This window comes from Orycteropus afer, unplaced genomic scaffold (assembly GCF_000298275.1).
Source record: "Orycteropus afer afer isolate SDZICR_OR568_19922 unplaced genomic scaffold, OryAfe1.0 scaffold00334, whole genome shotgun sequence".
NCBI classification, from domain to species: domain Eukaryota; kingdom Metazoa; phylum Chordata; class Mammalia; order Tubulidentata; family Orycteropodidae; genus Orycteropus; species Orycteropus afer.
Genome location: NW_006921921.1, coordinates 2,720,225 through 2,738,447, shown reverse-complemented (window position 1 = coordinate 2,738,447; position 18,223 = coordinate 2,720,225). Strand labels below are relative to the sequence as shown.

The 18,223-nt window shown below is 42.5% G+C and overlaps 1 protein-coding gene across 1 annotated transcript in view; it reads right to left on the bottom strand.

The window, feature by feature from the left end:
* Positions 1-18,223, bottom strand: part of STAB2 (stabilin 2) — a 228,909-nt gene that overhangs the window by 178,272 nt on the left and 32,414 nt on the right. The window contains exons 5-6 of the mRNA XM_007952402.1: positions 17,612-17,681; positions 4,113-4,208 (exon numbers count right to left, since the gene is read on the bottom strand). Of these exons, the coding sequence (XP_007950593.1) occupies positions 4,113-4,208; positions 17,612-17,681 (166 nt within the window). The remainder of the gene's footprint in view (positions 1-4,112; positions 4,209-17,611; positions 17,682-18,223) is intronic.

The following is an 18,223-nucleotide window of genomic DNA, read 5'->3' as shown; positions in this document are numbered from 1 at the left end:
TCAATGTGAAGAGGGCCAGATGACCCCTGAAGACATAGTGGGTTGCATTATAGGGGAGGAACCCTGAGCTTAGGGAATCTTTTTTTTTTTTTTTTTTTCTTTTTTGTAATGGACAGTGTGTTGTCAGTCAGGGCCCAGGCAGGGGATAGAAACCACACAATGATTTGAACAGGGAAAGTTTAATATAAAGAATTAAGAATTTTGAATAGAGGATTAGAATAATGGAGGATTTGCCAGTAAGAGTTAAAGAAATTCTGAAGAATAAAGTATTAGCAGAGATAAGGCATAACCACTACCTTTAAGATTGAGCTACCCAAGGCAGAGCCCTCTCCATCCATGGCTGAGTCAGATGTCATTGGCTCGCTGGATGTGAAGTTGCTGAGGTGCTTTTCTAGTGGGGTTTGTTGAGAATATGCCCCTGGGTTGCTGAAGAAGGTCATTCTGAGAGAAATGTCACCCTTGCAATTCACTGGGTACTACTGGAACCAGGAGTTGAACAGGCCTTCCTCTGAGAAATGCTTCTGTGTATGGCTTGAACTTGGACAGCTCCAGGCCAGTTGTGGAATGAAGGTCGGATGACCAGCTCCCTGCATGGGTAGTTCTGCAGGGCCCGTGGTGTGTGTCAGACTGAGGAAAGGCACAGATCTGTGCTTCCCAGGGCTGCTGGCTATGCTGCCACTGCCTGACTCAAGTACAGGAGAAAGTAGTGGCCAAATGCTGGAGGAATCTGAGCCCTGCAGAGACTTGTTGTTATTGTTAGGTGCTGTTGAGTCAGCCCCAATTCATAGTGACCCCATGCCCAGTAGAACAAAACACTGCCTGGTCTTGTGCCATTTTTAGAGTCATTACTCTGAGCCCACAGTTGTAATCACTGTGTCAATCCATCTCATTGAGGGTCTTCTTGTTCACTGATTTCCTACTTTATCACACATAATGTGCTTCTCCAGGGACTGGTCCCTCCTGATAACATGTCCAAAGTATGTGACATGAAGTCTCGCCATTCTTGCTTCTAAAGGGCATTCTGGTTGTACTTCTTCCAAGACGGATTTGTTCATTCTTCTTGCAGTCCATGGTATATTCAGTATTCTTTGCCAATACTATAATCCAGATGCATCAATTCTTCTTCAGTCTTTTTTAGTCATTTTCCAGCTTTCACATGCATAAGAAGCAGTTGAAAAAACCATGGTTTGGGTCAGATGTCCCTTAGTCTTCATAGTGACATCTTAGCTCTTTCACACTTTAAAAAGGTCTTTTGCAGCACATTTACCCAATGCAATACATCATTTGATTTCTAGACTGCAGCTTCCATGAGCATTGACTGTGGCTCTGAGTAAAATGAAATCCTTGACAATTTTAATATTTCCATATTTATCATGATGTTGTTTATTGATCTAGTTGTAAGGATTTTTGTTTTGTGTTGAGGTGTAATCCATTCTGAAGGCTACAGTCTTTGATCTTCACCAGTAAGTGCTGCAAGCCTTCTTTGCTTTCAGCAAGCAAGATTGTGCCATCTGCCTATCACAGGTTGTTAATGAATTACCCTCCAATCTTGATGTCCTGTTTTTCTTCATATAGCCAGCTTCTTGGATTATATGCTCAGTATACAGATTGAATAAGTATGGTGAAAGGATACAACTCTGACGCACACTTTTCCTGATTTTGAACCACACAGTATTCCCTTGTTCTGTTCGAATGACTGCTTCTCCTTGAAATGCTATCCATAGTTTGATATGAATCACACAGATGATGTTTTTGCATAGTTTATAAAACACAGGTACACATCTTTCTGATATTCTCTGCTTTCAACCAAGATGCATTTGATATCAGCAATGATAGTCCTCATTCCACATCCACTTCTGAATCTGGCAGAAACCTAGCACTAGAAAAAAAAAGTGTGTTCTTCAGAAGCCAAAATGGTGAGTGAGCCAAAATGGAATCGCAAGAGAAAACCATTTCCTCTTCCAGTGACCTTCTGGTGCCCTCTACTGACAAGACTTCATATTTTGCCGGCTGGCAAAGGAAAGATACTTAAAAAGCCCTACTCTTTTATCACAGAGCAGGCAAAAAGGGTGACTATGGAACTGAGAGGCAATGCACTGATAATTGGCACAGGCAGAGGCATGCCTGATCTTTGCTCTATAGAGAAATACTACCTCTCTCTTCCAAGGCTGTTTGTTCTACATCCTTGAAAAGATAGCTTGGAACAAAGGGCAATTAGTTCCATGGCCTCTAGACATGCAGAAACATGAGAAACCCATGGAAAACTGTCTCTCTGAAACAGCTACTTGAACCCAAAATTCATAAAGGATGCCCCCTCTCCCCTCTGTAAAGTAGAATTGATCCAGGGAAGTGGCTGCCCTGCAGGATTACAATTCCCATCCCATTTGTATCCAGGTGGGGCCTCATGTGACTAGATAACACTGATGGCATGTTGAATTGAAGTTTTGTACTTCTTTTCTGGACCTGATTTTGGGCTTATGATCTCCAGAACTGCAACATAATACATTTGTGTTGTTTTAAGCCACTAAGCTCGTGGTCATTTGTTACAGCAGCAAAGGAAACTTATACCCTGGTCAATGCCCTAACTTTAACAAAAGAGAGTCTGAGAGGTCCGAAGTTTGCATTGCATTATAATTTAGCTCCCTGGAGGATTAGATTTGGGGTTTGATTTTTAGCAATCGTGGCCTCACAGTTCTAGGAGATAAAGATTTCATTTGTTATGGGGCATTTGATCTGGGAGCTTAAAGCCCTAAGCTCATCATTAGCTATCTGCAAGTTCTCCAGCACACTTAGAAGCAACAGACCTCATTATATTCCTTTTTGCTGAAGTGTTTTATGACAGGAAATACTTGGTGATTCAGAGCCTTGCCTTCTATTGACCCTTGATTACAGTATCTATAGGTTATAATGTAAGTAACTGTTTTGTCATTGCATGCCACGAAATACCAGTGCCTTCTTTACCTCTGGGAACAGGGCCATTAGTGCCTTTAAATCTAATTGGATTAGAGAACTAGTTCTAGAAAATTAAACCTACTCAGAGAATGCCCTCTTAAGAAACTGCTGTGGACCTCATTCTCAGTACTAAATTGTGTCATTATGGTTCAGTCAGAGAAACATAATGATCAAGATTATATGTAATATAGATTTTATATAGATTATTAAATAGATTAATATTTGGAGTCCCTGAGTGGTGCAAAATGTTAATGTGCTCAGCTGCTAATTGTAAGGTTGGCTACTTGAATTCACCCAGGGGCACCTTGGAAGAAAGGCCTGGCAATCTACAACCCCCGCCATCAGTCATTGAAACCCCTACGGAGCACAATTATAATCTGACAGACATGAGGTCACCCTGAATCAGAATTGCCTGATAGCAATGGATTTTGGGGGTCTTTCAATAAAATGAGCTTGAATTTGAAGCTTGTTCAATCCCTTCATCTTACAGACCAGAAAAATAAAATCTAGAGGTTAAATTAACTGAGGCTAGTGTCAGGCAGAATTACCAATCTCTTAATGTTTGTGCCTCTGAGTTCCAATCCCCCCGCCCCCTGTGATATCTGTTCTGCAGTAATGAATTGGACTCCAAACGTTTTTTCCTTCACAGTAAGGTGTTAAACTTTGCCAGTAGAGGGCGAAAGACAGCTATTGCAGGAGGGAGGGGCTCCCGTCCTGGTCCTGGTGCTCAGTGCTGGACTTCTTGGTGCTTGTTTGCTGCGGTTGCATAGTCTGTCAGTGTTGTGGGCACATGAGGAAATCCAGTGATGATTCGCTCCAGCTGTGCACATAGAGTACACCGTCCCGTGGGGCCCTCACATGATCTCCCAGAGCAGGGACCATCTTCCTGCAGCTCTCCCCATATGGATACTCCATGCTTCTGCACCCTTCTGTTCCCTCCCCTCCCCTCTGTTCTCCTCCCCTTCACTCCTCTCCCCTCCCCTCCCTTCCTCTTTCCTTCCTTCCTCTTCTCCCCTCTCTTTTTCATCTTTGGTTTCCTTTGGCAAAGCATTCTATGGTGTCCCACCCATGGGGAGCCCCAGTACATGAACAGAAATTGGAATGCATGCATCTTTGTCTATTTGATCTGGGGAGACATTAAGGAACATAGCAGTACTTACGCTTGTTACAGCTGGCTCCAGTGTACGCAGAGTAGCACTCACAGGTTCCATCGCCGTCTATTCCACTCTTGCACACTCCATGGACACAGTTGCACACTGTGGATAGAAAGTGGGGGAGCTTTCATTCCCTTGAACAGACTTCCTCCAAATATTCTGGATGGGTAATGCTTTCTTACAGTATTTACTGAAGATCAAGGCATTCTAAGCAGTTAAGGCATTTGTCTGCTAGCCAAAAGGTTGGTGGTCCAAACCCACCAGCCGCTTCACAGGAGTAAGATGAGGCAGTCTTCTTCCATAAAGATTTACAGCCTTAGAAACCTTATGGGGCAGTTCTACTCTGTCCTGTAGGCCTGCAATGAGTTGGAATCAACTCAGTGGCAGTGGGTGGGTTGCTGAAAATCTGTGTGATGATGTGGGAAAAACCATGGGTTTGAAGTCACATGATATTCCAGGTCTTGGCTCCATCTTTTATCAGTCTCAGTTTCTTTATGTATAAAATGTGCATAACATGCCTACCTCATGAGATTTCTGTTAACTAGATTATGTATATAAGCATTTAACTTAACAGAAATCTCATGAGGTAGGCATGTTATGCACATTTTATGCATAAAGAAACTGAGACTGATAAAAGGAAGGTGGAGCCAAGACCTGGAATATCATGTGCATTGGGGTTCTTTTCTCTGCTTTCAAATCATCTTTGAACACCCCAACAAGAGAACTAACATAATGCCTTCACTATACACCTGTTATGTTGAGAGGAGAAAAGCTATTGCTGACTCAGTCCCTGTTGGTAGAGGGAATCTGTGCAAGTAAATCTTACTTCCTGATAATGGGGAAATGTAGGGATAAAAAAGAAATTCAAACAGTGAAGAACTGTGCCGAGTTTTCTAGCTTGAGATAGTGACTTTCCAGCCCAGAGGCAGTTCATTTCAGGGCTGACAATGAAAGATTTTTGAAATAAATGGTCAACTCTTTGGCACCCAGTCTGTGGCACATTTATAGCAAGAATTCCTACCAGGATGGACCACCAGCATCCTATGTCCAGCCCTCTGTGAAGCATGTGGTATTAGTTTCCTATGGCTGCTGTACCAAGCTGTCACAAACTTAGTGGTTTAAAACAACACAACTTTGAGGTCAAAGTCCAAAATGCTTCTCAGTGGGCTAAAATCAAGGTGTTGACAGGCTCCCCTAGGCTTTCTAGAGGCTCTAGGTAAGAATCTGTTTCCTTACTTTTTCCTCCTTCTAAAGGTCACACACATTCCTTGGCTCATGACCCCTTCCACCATCTTCAAAGCCAGCAATGTCAGGATGAATCCCTCCCATGCTGCCATCTTGAGTCTTTCTCTTCTACTTCCCTCTTCTGCTTATAAGAACCCCTGTGGTTACATTGGGAACACCTGAATAATGTTTGATAATTTCCTATCTTAAATCAATTTTAATTCTGTCTTCAACCTTAATTCCTCTTTGCCATGTAACTTAATGTATTAACAGCTTCTGGGCATGGGGACATCTTTGGGGGGCCATTATTCTGCCTACCACACATGCATTTAGCATACATAAATCCATTTAATATTAGCTCAAGTGAAACATAATCAAGAAGACAGAGTTGCTTAAAAACCTAATTGAACACCAGAAGAGCAAGGATTAATAGAGTTTAAAGTCTACTAAGCCACCAAGTCCTTTACTTTCTTTGCTTATTATGGCTCTCACACCTCAAGAACCTTGGTGGTGCTTGGTAGTACTTGGCTGCTAACTGAAAGGTTGGTGGTTTAAACCCCCCAGGTTCTCTGCAGGAGAAAGATGAGGAAGTCTGCTTCTGTAAAGATTTACAGCCTTGGAAATCCCATGGGGCAGTTCAACTCTGTCTTATAAGGTCACTATGAGTTGGACTTGACAGCAAAAGGATGCTATTTTCCTTTAGATTCCTGGCAGGTTTTGCCTGGACTATTGCTGGAACGTTTTACCTGACCCCCCGTCTCCAGTTTCTCACCCTTCCATTCCATCCTTTTTATTTGGTTAAAAATTGGCATCAGAGTGACTATCCCCCAAATATCTCAATGACTTCTATTGCTAACCAAATGAAATCTAAATTCCTCACTTTGGCAAATCTGATTTCAACCTTTTTTCAGTTTCACCTTCTACCACTTCATTTTATACATCTTAGGTTCTAAGCACATGGGACAACTCACTAGTTCACCCTTCTTCCATCAAAACACTTACTGAACATGTTCAGGGCACTGTGCTAGCTGTTAATGACAAATAGGACAAAGCCCCGTCTTCAATAGGCTCAGTTTAATGGTAGGAGAAAATAGTCACAATGAAGTGTGATAAACACCAAGACATGATGGACCAATGGAAGTTGTCCAGGAAGAGGAAGATGAAGGCTGGCTATGCCAGATGGAAGCAGCAGGGCATCCATCCTGCCCTTTCCCACTTCCATGCTTTTACTTCCTTTGTGCTCCCTTTTGGGAGCTCTGGTAGCATAGTGGCTAAGGCACTTGACTGCTAACCAGAAGGCTGACGGTTCAAACCCACCAGCCACGCCTCAGAAGGAAGATGGGGCAATCTACTTCCGTAGTGATACTGCCTCGGAAACCCAAGGAGGGGTCGCTATGAGTCGGGTCCGACTCGACGGCAAGTAACAACAACAACAAGTGCTCCCTTTTGGAGTCCCTGGGTGGTGCAAATGGTTAATGCACTCAACTGAGAACCAAAAGGTTAGAGGTTCAAGTTAACCCAGGGGTGCCTTGGAAGAAAGAGGTGGTGATCTACTTCCAAAAAAACAGCCATGGAAAACCCTATTGGGCACAGTTTTACTCTGGTGAATAGTGGGTCGCCATAAGTTGAAGTTGGCTTGAGGGCACTTGTCCTGGTAGCAGATTGGAAACCCTTGGAAGACTTTCCCTTTTTCTATGTTTCTCTATAACATCTTTTACTTTAAAAGTGCTTTACAATAACAATAGTGACAATAATTATGTTGTTGTTGTTGTGTGCCGTCAAGTCGGACATGACTCATAGCAATCCCTCCTTGGGTTTCCAAGGCGATATCACTACAGAAGTAGATTGCCCAACCTTCCTTCCGAGGAGTGGCTGGTGGATTTGAACCGCCAGCTTTCTGGTTAGCGGTCAAGTGCCTTAGGCACTGTGCCACCAGAGCTCCCCCTGACAATAACTATATTTCTAATAAAAGCAGCATCCAACAGGGCCAGGATTATGGTGAGGAGAGCGAGGTAGGGTACTGCAAGTATAGAGTTGAACCCTGCCTTTATTTAATTAAAAATATATATATTGTTCATTATGGATTACTGCACTAAAAATTTTACTTATGTTGATTTCTGGTTTTTTTGATGCCTCCTTACATTTTGCACCTGAGGTGAAGACACTCTCCTCACCCTGGCCCCAGTCCTGCACTTCCCTTTATTGCAACTTACTGTCTATCTGGCACGTTGCCAAGGGCTTTACATGCGTTGTCTCGTTTAATCCTTACAGAACCCTGTGAGGTAGGTAGTGTTATTATCCCTGTATTACTTATGAAAAATGAGAGATAAGCCATGCAAGTACTCACTCACATAACTGAGGAACTAAGTTGAATTTGCAGCTGTTAACCTGCCTTTAAAAACTGATTTGAAGCACTTGGTTGCTAACCAAAAAGTTGGTGGTGGTTCAAGTGCACTGAGAAAAAAGCCATCAAAAATCCTATTGAACATGATTCTACTCTGACATTACCATGAGTCAGAGTTGACTCAACATCAACTGGTTATGGAATGAAGTGTGTCCTCCCAAAATATATGTTGGAATCTTAAATCTGTGGATGCCATTCTTGTTTGGAAATAGGTTTTTCTTTTTTATGCTAATGAGGCCACACCAGTGTAGGGTGGATCCTAAACATAATTACTCCTGAGTTATAAAAAGAGCAGGTTAGACACAGAGGCACACACATGGAAGAAGACATGCCATGTGAGGATCGTCTACAAGCCAAGGAACCACGGAATGCCTGGGGCTACCAACAAGGAAGGAATCAACATGGCTGGACCCTAACTTGGACTTTAGCCTCCGGAACTGTGAGGCAATAAATTTCTGTCTTTTAAAGCCACTCATTTGTGACATTTCTGTTTCAGCATTCCCAGGAAACTAGGATACCATCATTTCTATTTTAGCAAAAGACTTTGATGCCCATTTATGGTTATAGCTTTTTAGAACAAGCAAGTTCCATAGAGAGTCAAATTGATTATGGAGATAACGGGGGACAGGAGGGGCTAAGTGATGCGGCTCAGTAGAGAAGACTTAATTCAATTCAATTCAAAAATGTTTATCCAAGTTTTACCTAGTACTGGGCACTAGGTATGCAAATAGGAGTACTTTGCAGTATCTAAATTCAGGACACTCACAGAATAATGGGGAAGACAGACTCTAAGGGATAAAATGATGATGCCTATCCTGGGTGCTAAGGAGCTCTGGTAGTGTAGTAGTTAAGGTATTTGGCTGCTAACCAAAAGGTCGGTGGTTCGAACCCTCCGCAGAGAAAAGATGAGGCAGTTTGCTTCCATAAAGATTACAATGGGTTGCTTTGAGTCAGAATTGACTCAATGACAATGGGGTTGCTTTGGTTTTATTATTCTAGGGGCTGCCATATGGTCAATGTAAGCAAAACCCCAACCCAACCCACTGCTAGTGAGTTGATTCCAACTCAAAGTGACTCTGTAGGACAGAATATAACCACTCCACAGGGTTTCCAAGGCTGTAATCTTTATGGAAGCAGACTAATGCATTTTTCTCCCATGGGGCTGCTGGTAGGTTCGAACTGCCGACCTTTTGATTAGCAGATGAGCATTTAACAGACTCCTTTTTGTGTGCACATGGGATCATAATTGTAGCCTACGTTTCCAGCTTCTTGGGAGCATGGGCCTAATCTTTATCATCTTGGGATCCTGTCTTCTATCAAGGGCCTAGGTTGGTAGATGCCCACCAGAGGCAGAATGGTGCAGTGCTTGGGCACTCAGGCTCTGGAGTCTGACAGACCTGGGGTCAAATCCTGACTCTGTTCCTAGAATAGCTGTATGACCTTGGACAATCTTTGTTTCTTCATCCACACAAAGGGGAGCCCAGCTCAAGGAGATGTGAGTATCCAGAGAGATCATGCATGTGACACCTCTTTGCACACTGCCTGGCACATACACAGTAAGAGCTCAGCAATTGCTAGCTGTTGATATTAACAACATGTGGTTGTGGAAGTTCTTGATGGGGAGTCATGCTAGAAAAGGGGCATGGGCTTTGCATTCTGCAAAATAGTCATTGGAACATTCTCCTGGGAGCAAGACCTAAGCTGGGCCAGGGCATGTGGCAGAGGAGAGGATAACCTTGGCTGCTGCAGCTCTGAATCATCTCTAAACTTGTCCACAGTCTGGTAAGAGAATGCCTTGGCAGCAGGTTAAAGTCAGTGTTAAAAATAAATTGCAACTCATAGAGCTGTCCTACTTAGAGATGAAACTACCACCTCCATGGGACCAACTCCTCATTTGGATGAAACACTGGCACCCAGCGGACGCCCAGCTGAAAAGGCTTGCAGGTTCCCTTAGTCCTAGCCAGGGGGTAATGGCTAGCCATCGTTGTGCCATTCATTCATTCATTCATTCATCCATCCATAGATGACTTGCTTACTGTTGGATTGCTTTTGTCTGCAATATTTGCTTCCATTGAATGCTTGTGACATTCTGCTAAGAGCTTTGATATGTTGCCAACCTGTAGACAAGTGCTATTCCTGTTTAATAAATGAGGAAGGCTTTCAGTGGTTAAATAGCTTGCCCCAGGTCACATAGCAACTGGAGTTGGTTTCAAACTCAGGCCAATCTGATTATAAAAGCTATTGTCCTAACCATTATAATCTAGAGGTGCATTGTCCAATACAGTAGCCATGAACCATGTGTAGCTGTTTAAATTTTAGTTAAGTAATTAAAGAATAGAATTTAAAATTCAAGTTTCTCAGTTGTACGAGCCACATTGCAAATGCTGGGTCACCTCATGTGGCCAGTGGCTGCCATGTTTGACATTGCGGATGCAGAACATTTCTATCATTATAGAAAGTTAATTGGAATGTAGAGCTCGGAGTTTTCTCCTGGGTCTCAGTTTTGGTTTCCATTTTGTTTTTTTTTTAACTCAAAAATTTAGGTTTCTAAACCAGCTCTTTCCCTTTTACTTGTCCTTTCTCTGTGGCACAAATGAGAGTGGACGGAGGCCGCTTTATCTGGAAGTGTTTGAAATCTCCACACCCTTATGTGCACATCAGTCACCACATCCAGATTCTTGGAGGTGACATGGCTCATCTTTCTCATTTTCACCCCAACTTTCTTGGGAAGTAAGCAATTCTCGACGCTTACTTTCCACCCTACCATTTCAATATTGATTTAAAAATATGTGTCTTAACTTCTAGCATTATGGTAGGGGAGAGCCTATTTAGAAAGATACTTTATTTCTAAACAGTTGAGGGATTATATATGACTAAATTTTAATATAATATAGAATCTTAAAACATACAGAATACTGGTTTTAACTTTTCTTTCATTAGAATCCTTTTGAAATAGTTTTTCATAGAGTGGTAGGAAGGTTTTCCTTCACCTCAGATTGGAGGACACTGTTGTTGTTAGAGACAGTATATTGATTTTTGACTCCTAATGACCCTGTATGACAGAGTGGGACTGCTCAGTAGGGTTTTCTAGGCTGCAATCTTTATGTAAGCAGATTACTTAGTCTTTCTCCTGGGGAGCCGCTAGGTAGGTTCAAACTGCCAACCTTTCAGTTACCAGCTAAGTGATTACCCATTTTGCCACAGGGGCTCCTTGACAGACACTGAGGGATAGCAACAACAATAATAATGCTGCTGTTGTTGTTAAATGCCACCAAGTCGTCTCTGACTCATACCAACCCTATGCAGAACGAAACACTGCCAGGTCCTGAGCCAGCTCCACGATTCTTGCTACAGTTGAGCCTATTGCCGCTGCCACTGTGTCAATCCACCTCATTGAGGGCCTTCCCCTCTTTTGTCAACCCTCCAAATTACCAAGCATGACATCCTTCTCCAGGGAATGGTCCCTTCTGACAATGTGACCAAAGTAGGTGAGATGATGTCTGGCCATTCTCACCTCCAAGGAGCATTCTGGCTGCACTTCCTCCAGGACAAACTTGTTAGTTTTTTTAGCAGTCCATGGTACTTTCAGCATTCTTCGCCAACACCACAGCTCAAAAGCATCAACTCTTCTTCAGTCTTTCTTTTTCATTGTCCAGCTCTCACGTGCATATGAGGTGTTTGAAAATACCATGCCTTGTGTCAAGCACACCTTAGTCCTCAAGGAGACATCTTTGCTCTTCAGCACTTGAAAGAGGTCCTTTGCAGCCAATTTGCCCAGTGGCATACATCGTCTGATGTCCTGATTGCTGCTTCCATTGACGTCGATTGGAGAGCCAAGCAATATGAAGTCTTTGACAATTTCAATCTTTTCTCCATTTATTGTAATGCTGCTTATGGGTCCAGTTGTGAGGATTTTTGTTTTCTCTATATTGAGATGTAATCCATACTGCAGACTGTAGTCTTCAATCTTCATCAGTAAGTATTTCAAGTCATCCTCACTCTCAGCAAGCAAAGTTGTGTCATTAACATATCGCAGGTTGTTAATGATTCTTCCTCCAATCCTGATGCCATGTTCTTCTTCATATAGTCCAGCTTCTCTGATTATTTGCTCAGCATACAGATTGAATAAGCATGGTGGCAGGACACAACCCTGACACACTCCCTTCTTGATTTTAAATCATGCAGTGTTCCTTTTTTCTGTTTGAATAACAGCCTCCTGGTCTATGTACAGGTTCCTCATGAGTACATTTAAGTATTCTGTAATTCCCATTCTTCTCAATGTTATCCATAATTTGTTATGATCCACACAATCTAATGCTTTTGTATAGTTAATAAAACACAAGTAAACATCTTTCTGGTATTCTTTACTTTGAGCCAAGATCCATCTGACATCAGCAGTGATATCCCTCATTCCATGTCCTCTTCTGAATCCAGCTTGCACCTCTGGAAGTTCTCTGTCATTATACTGCTGCAACCGTTTTTGAATTATCTTCAGTAAGATTTTACTTCCATGCGATGTTAATGATATTGTTCTATAATTTCCACATTCTGTGGGATCACCTTTCTTTGGAATGGGTACAAATATGGATCTCTTCCAGTCAGTTGGCCAGGTAGCCGTCTTCCAAATCTCTTGACACAGCTGAGTGAGTGCCTCCAGAGGGGCATCCTTATGTTGAAACATCTCAATGGGTATCCCGTCAATTCCTGAGCCTTGTTCCTCACCAATTCCCTCAGCACAGCTTCGACCTCTTCCTTCAGTACCACTGGTTCTTGAACATATGCCACCTCCTGAAATGGATGAAGATCGACCAGTTCTTTTTGGTACAGTGTCTCTGTGTATTCCTTCCATCTTCTTTTGATGCTTCCTGCAATATTGCAACTCAAGGCTTAAATTTTTTCCTCAGTTCTTTCAGCTTGAGAAATGCTGAGCATGTTCTTTCCTTTTGGTTTTCTAACTCCAGGTCTTTGCACATTTCATTATAGTAATTGGCTTTGTCTGCTCGAGCTGCTCTTGAAATCTTCTGTTCAGCTCTCTTATCTTGTCATTTCTTCCACTTGCTTTAGCTACTCTTTGCTCAAGGGCAAGTTTCAGAGTCTCTTCTGACATCCACTTTGGTCTTTTCTTTCTTTCTCATATTTTTAATGACCTCTTACTTTCTTCATGGATGATGCTCTTGATGTTATCCCACAATTCTTCTGGTTTTCAGTCATTGGTGTTCAAAGCATCAAATCTATTCTTTAGATGGTCTCTAAATTCAGGAGGGATATATTCAAGATCATATTTTGGCTCTCATGGACTTGTTTTAATTGTCTTTAACTTCAAGTTGAACTTGCATATGAGCAGTTGATGGTCTGTTTCACAATCAGCTCCTAGCCTGGTTTTGGCTGAAGATATTGAGCTTTTCCATCACCTCTTGCCACAGATGTAGTCAATCTGATTCCTGTGTACCCCATCTGGTGAAGTCCACGTGTATAGCTGCTGTTTGTGTTGTTGAAAAAGGTATTTGCAATGAATAAGTTGTTGGTCTTGCAAAATTCTATCATGCGTTCTCCAGCATTATTTCCGTCACTAAGGCCAAATTTTTCAACTACCAGTGATTGTTCTTTGTTTCTAACTTTTGCATTCCAATCACCAGTGATAAACAACACACCCTGATTGCATATCCGGTCAATTTCAGACTGCAGAAGTTGATAAAAATCTTCAATTTCCTCATCTTTGGCTTTGGTGGCTGGTGCATAAATTTGAATAATAGTCATATTAATGGGTCTTCTTTGTAGGCAGATGGATATTGTCCTATCACTGACAGCATTGTACTTCAGGACAGATCTTGAAACATCCTTTGTATGATGAATGCCACGCCATTCCTCTTCAATTTCTCATTTTTAAAATAGTATATCATATGGTTGTCTGATTCAAACTGCCTAAAACCCATCCATTTCAGCTCACTAATGCCTAGGATATCAATCTTTATGCATTCCATTTCATTTTTGACAACTTCTAATTTTCCTAGATTCATACTTTGTACATTCCATGTTCTGATGATTAATGGATGTTTGCAGCTGTTTCTCCTCAATATGAGTCACGCCACCTCAGCACATGGAGCTCCTGAAAGACTTACTTAATCCATATCATTAAGGTTGTTTCTACTCTAATGAGGCAGCTCTTTCCCAGTCCTATTTTGAGTCCCTTCCAATCCAAGGGGCTAGTCTTCCTGTACTGTGTTGAACACTATTTCCAAGCTATTCATAAAGTTGCCCAGTAATGTGTCAGACAGTGTTTCTCTGTTATTCATAAGGTTTTCCATGGCCAATTTTTGAGAAGCGGATGGCCTCCTCCTTCTTCCTAGTCTGTCTTAGTCTGTAAGCTGCGTTGAAACCTGTGCACCATGTGCAACTCTGCTGGCTTCTGAAACACCAGTGGCACAGCCTCAAGCTTCACAGCAAAGTACAATCCTCACAGGATGACAGACTGACAGACAAGTTTGTCTCCGTTAGCTGTTGGAAACCTCTGCATCCTCCTCTTACCTAATTCCTATCTGAAACCGGCCACTCTGTCGTCCCCAGCCACTCCTGGCCCCTCCCTTTACTGGCTCTAGGGGGCTTGGGGCCTAGCCTTGCCTCCTGCCCCTTTTTACCTGGATATCCTGCCACTTCTGATGTCCCTGAGGCCACTCCTTGTCCCTCCCTTTCCTGGCTCTAGGGGGCTTGGGGCCTAGCCTTGTCTCCTGCCCCTTTTAACATTAATGCTAGCTAACATTTATTGAGCACTCATTATCTCATTACATCCTCATACCAGCCCAAAATGAAGTGATATATATATTTTTTATTTTTATAGATGAAGACACAGAGAGCATGCTTAGGTAATTTATACAGGTTTCTACAATTATTATCCCAGGGGCTGAAACCAATGCTCTCTAATCACTTCTACAAGTCCACTCTCAACAATGCTTTCGGGTCAAGACAACATTGGTAGAGAGAATTAGGTCATTTATTCACTCACTCATTTACTCATTCACTTATAAATCCAGCCAACAGAAGTATGGAAAGTATCTACCATGCAGGCAGCACTGTGAAAGGTTCTGAACGTAAAGAGACAATAAGAACACCTGCTTTCAAAAAACTCATAGATTACAATGAGGTAATAAGATCAAACTTATTATAGAGTGTTCAAACTCATGGGGGTGGTGTGTGTGTGTAGGTTTTATTGCGAAAAGTCTTTGACTCAAAGCAGTGTCAACCTAATTTGATTTTTCCATCAAAGCCAGAATCAAAATGGTGTTGGAGAAAGATCAGCAGATCTGTCCTTTCTGGAGACTGTGGATGTGACAGACACTTCTTGTGCCTGCCATTCTTCTGGCCTTCTCTGTATTCCAGGTGACTTCCAATGACCACTATCCGTAGTTCTTTGCCTGAGGGCTTTTTTTTTTTTTGTACCCTAAGGAGGCTGCTCTGCCTGGACTCACTGGAGGCTGGAAATGGCAGGGCATTAACTCTCCACCAGTGACCACATGGATTAGTTTCCTGTTGCTGCTGTAACATATTGCCACAAACTTAGTGTCTTCAAACAACATCAATTTATTGCCTCAATTTCTGGAGATTTGAAGTCCAAAAAGAGTCTCACTAGGGTAAAATCAAGGTGTCAGTAAAGTTGTGCTCAAGGCTCTGGAGAATTCTTTTCCTTGCCTTTTCCAGCTTCTGGGTGCTGCCCACATTCCTTGGCTCACATTCTCCACCATCTTCAAAGCCAGCAATGGCTGGTCAAGTCTTTCTCATATCACATCACTCTGGCACTGATTCTTGTGCCTCCCTCTTCCATATTTAAGGACCCTTATAATTATAACTGAAAGGTTGGAGATTCAAGTCTGCCCAGAGGCACCTTGGAAGAAAGTCTTGGTGATGTACTATTGAGAAGTCCGCTGTTGAAAATCTTATGGCGTACAGGTTTATCCCAACACACATGGTGTTGCAATAGTTCAACTCAATGACAACTTTTTTTTTTTTTTGGTTATACCCTTTCCTCACTTATTGACTATCTTGTCATCCAACATTTCAGATTTATGACCATAGTAAAACACCTACAATCTGACTATTTTTCACATTAATGAAGTATGTCTGGCACTAATGAATGCTGAGGTAGAAGGTGAGAGTAATATTGGCTGTGATGGTTAAGGTTATGTGTCAGCTTGGCTGGGCCATGATTCTTAATGGTTTGACAGTTATGTAATGATGTAGTTTGGTAGTTATGTAATGATAAAGTCATCATTGATTTTGTGATCTGATGTGGCCATCCTCCATTTTCACAAAAAGCTAATTTTCCCATAATAACCTGGTCTTTGGAACCTAACCATGTTGATAAGTGAGGAGAGGATGTACATTGGGCCCACTCAGGTAATCCAGGATTTGCTGTTATTGTTAGTTGCTCTCAAGATGGCTTCCAACTCCTGGCAACCAGGTCAGCTAATTAGCCACTTCAATCCCATCTGCTACTATAATTTCCTCTTGCCAGGCAATGTAACATATTCACAGGTTCCAGGGATTAGAATCTGGACATCTTTGTTGTTATTGTTAGGTGCCATTGGGTCAATTTTGACTCATAGTGACCCATGTAACAAAGTAGAACTGCCCATAGGGCTTTTTAGGCTGTAATATTTATGGGACAGATCTCCATGTCTTTCTCCTGTGAAGTTGCTGCGTGGGTTGGAACCACCAACCTGTTGGTTGGGAGTTTAATAGTTGTCACATCAGAAGTCCTTCTTGGACATCCTTAATTCTGCCAATTACACCATGTCTCCCTCTCTCGTTGGGTGAGCTAACTCCAAGATGTGTGTTCTTCACTGACTCCTAGTGGTACTGGACTCACAGAGGTACTGGATGAATAACATACTCTTTCTTTACCCTGTGTCACTTCCTCACACCCTTAGTGTTTCCTGGGATCACCTCTCAAACCACTTGCATTCAAATCCTTGTGTGAGGGTCTGCTTCTGGAGGAAACTAAAACTACAGAGTGGGCAAACCACTTAAATTTTCTAGTCTCTGGATTTTGTCTGTTCATTTTTTTTTATCCTGAAAAATGGAGCCATTAATCTCTGGCCATGGCAGGTGCTTATTTGTGAACCCCCAAAAGGAAGGGAAAAATTAGAATGCAGAAGGACCAATGGAACAAAAGGTCTATGGCAGAAGATCTATGTTTAGATTAGGATCCATAAGGACCTCGGAGAGAAGCTCTACAAGGAACAGGCAGATACTTGGGTCCTGGAGCCTGGGGAGAGGAAATGATATGTCCCCCAGGATGCCAGAATTTTGTGCTTGACTTCTGACCAAAAAGTTTAGTGATTTGAACCCACCCAACGGTACCATGGAAGAAAGGTCTGGCAATCTGCTTCTGTGAAGATTACAGCCAAGAAAACCCCATGGAGCACTTCTACTCTGTAACACATGGTGTCCCCAGGAGTCAGAATTGACTTGTAAGCATCTAACAATGACAAGTCAGAAAGCGTTGTTGGTGAGCAGCTGCCTGCAAGTGCTAAAGACCAAAGACAGCTGAACTCAGAAAATACGGCCTCTCTTTTCAATGACTGCATTAAATAAGATTTGCAGTCAACTTTTCAGTTTGCTTGTGTGGACTTGGTTAGAAGCCCTGGTGGCCCAGTGGTGAAACACTCAGCTTCGAACCAAAAGGCCAGCGGTTCGAACCCACCAGCCACTCCACAGGAGAAAGATGTGGCAGTCTGCTTCTGAGTCTGACTTGAGGGCAGTGTGTGGACTTGGTTCAGTATTTTCCCTCAAAGGAGGGTCTCTGGGGTTTTCAGCTGCATAAACCGTGTTTGACTGTCAATTCTTACAAATACATTGATTAAACAAAAATATTCAGACATACCTGCTGAGCAGCTTGGTCCAAATAGGTTATCATCAGCACAGTCTTCACAGGCTGTTCCACCAAATCCTTCCTGAAAAACACCCCAGGGAGAACTACATTACCCAGTTAGGTCTATGAGGTCAGAGGTGATCTGTGTTACCCAGAAGCCCTTGGATTTCTAACTGTTTAATTGCTCTGCTTTTATCAAATGTATCTTCCCCACGGTGTCACTGAAGCTCCTTCTTTCTGGTTCTTCATTTATTCTTCGCTGTGTTTGTGCTACAATACGTACATTAATTCCTAGATCCCTTTTCACTAACAGTCTAGAGCTCTGCAGTGGACAGCTGCTTTGTCAGCTCAAAAATACAGAAAAAAAGCAAGGGATAAGAGACTAGTGGAAGCTTTCCCCAAGGAGGCAGACTCCTTTTTGCATTTCAAAAGGCTTTCTTTGTATTTAGATCATCTAAGACTGTTTCTGGGAGCTCTGGTAGCATAGTGGCTAAGACACTTGCCTGCTAACAAGATGGCTGGCGGTTCAAACCCACCAGCCACTCCACAGGAGAAAGATGTGGCAGTCTGCTTCTGAGTCTGACTTGAGGGCAGTGTGTGGACTTGGTTCAGTATTTTCCCTCA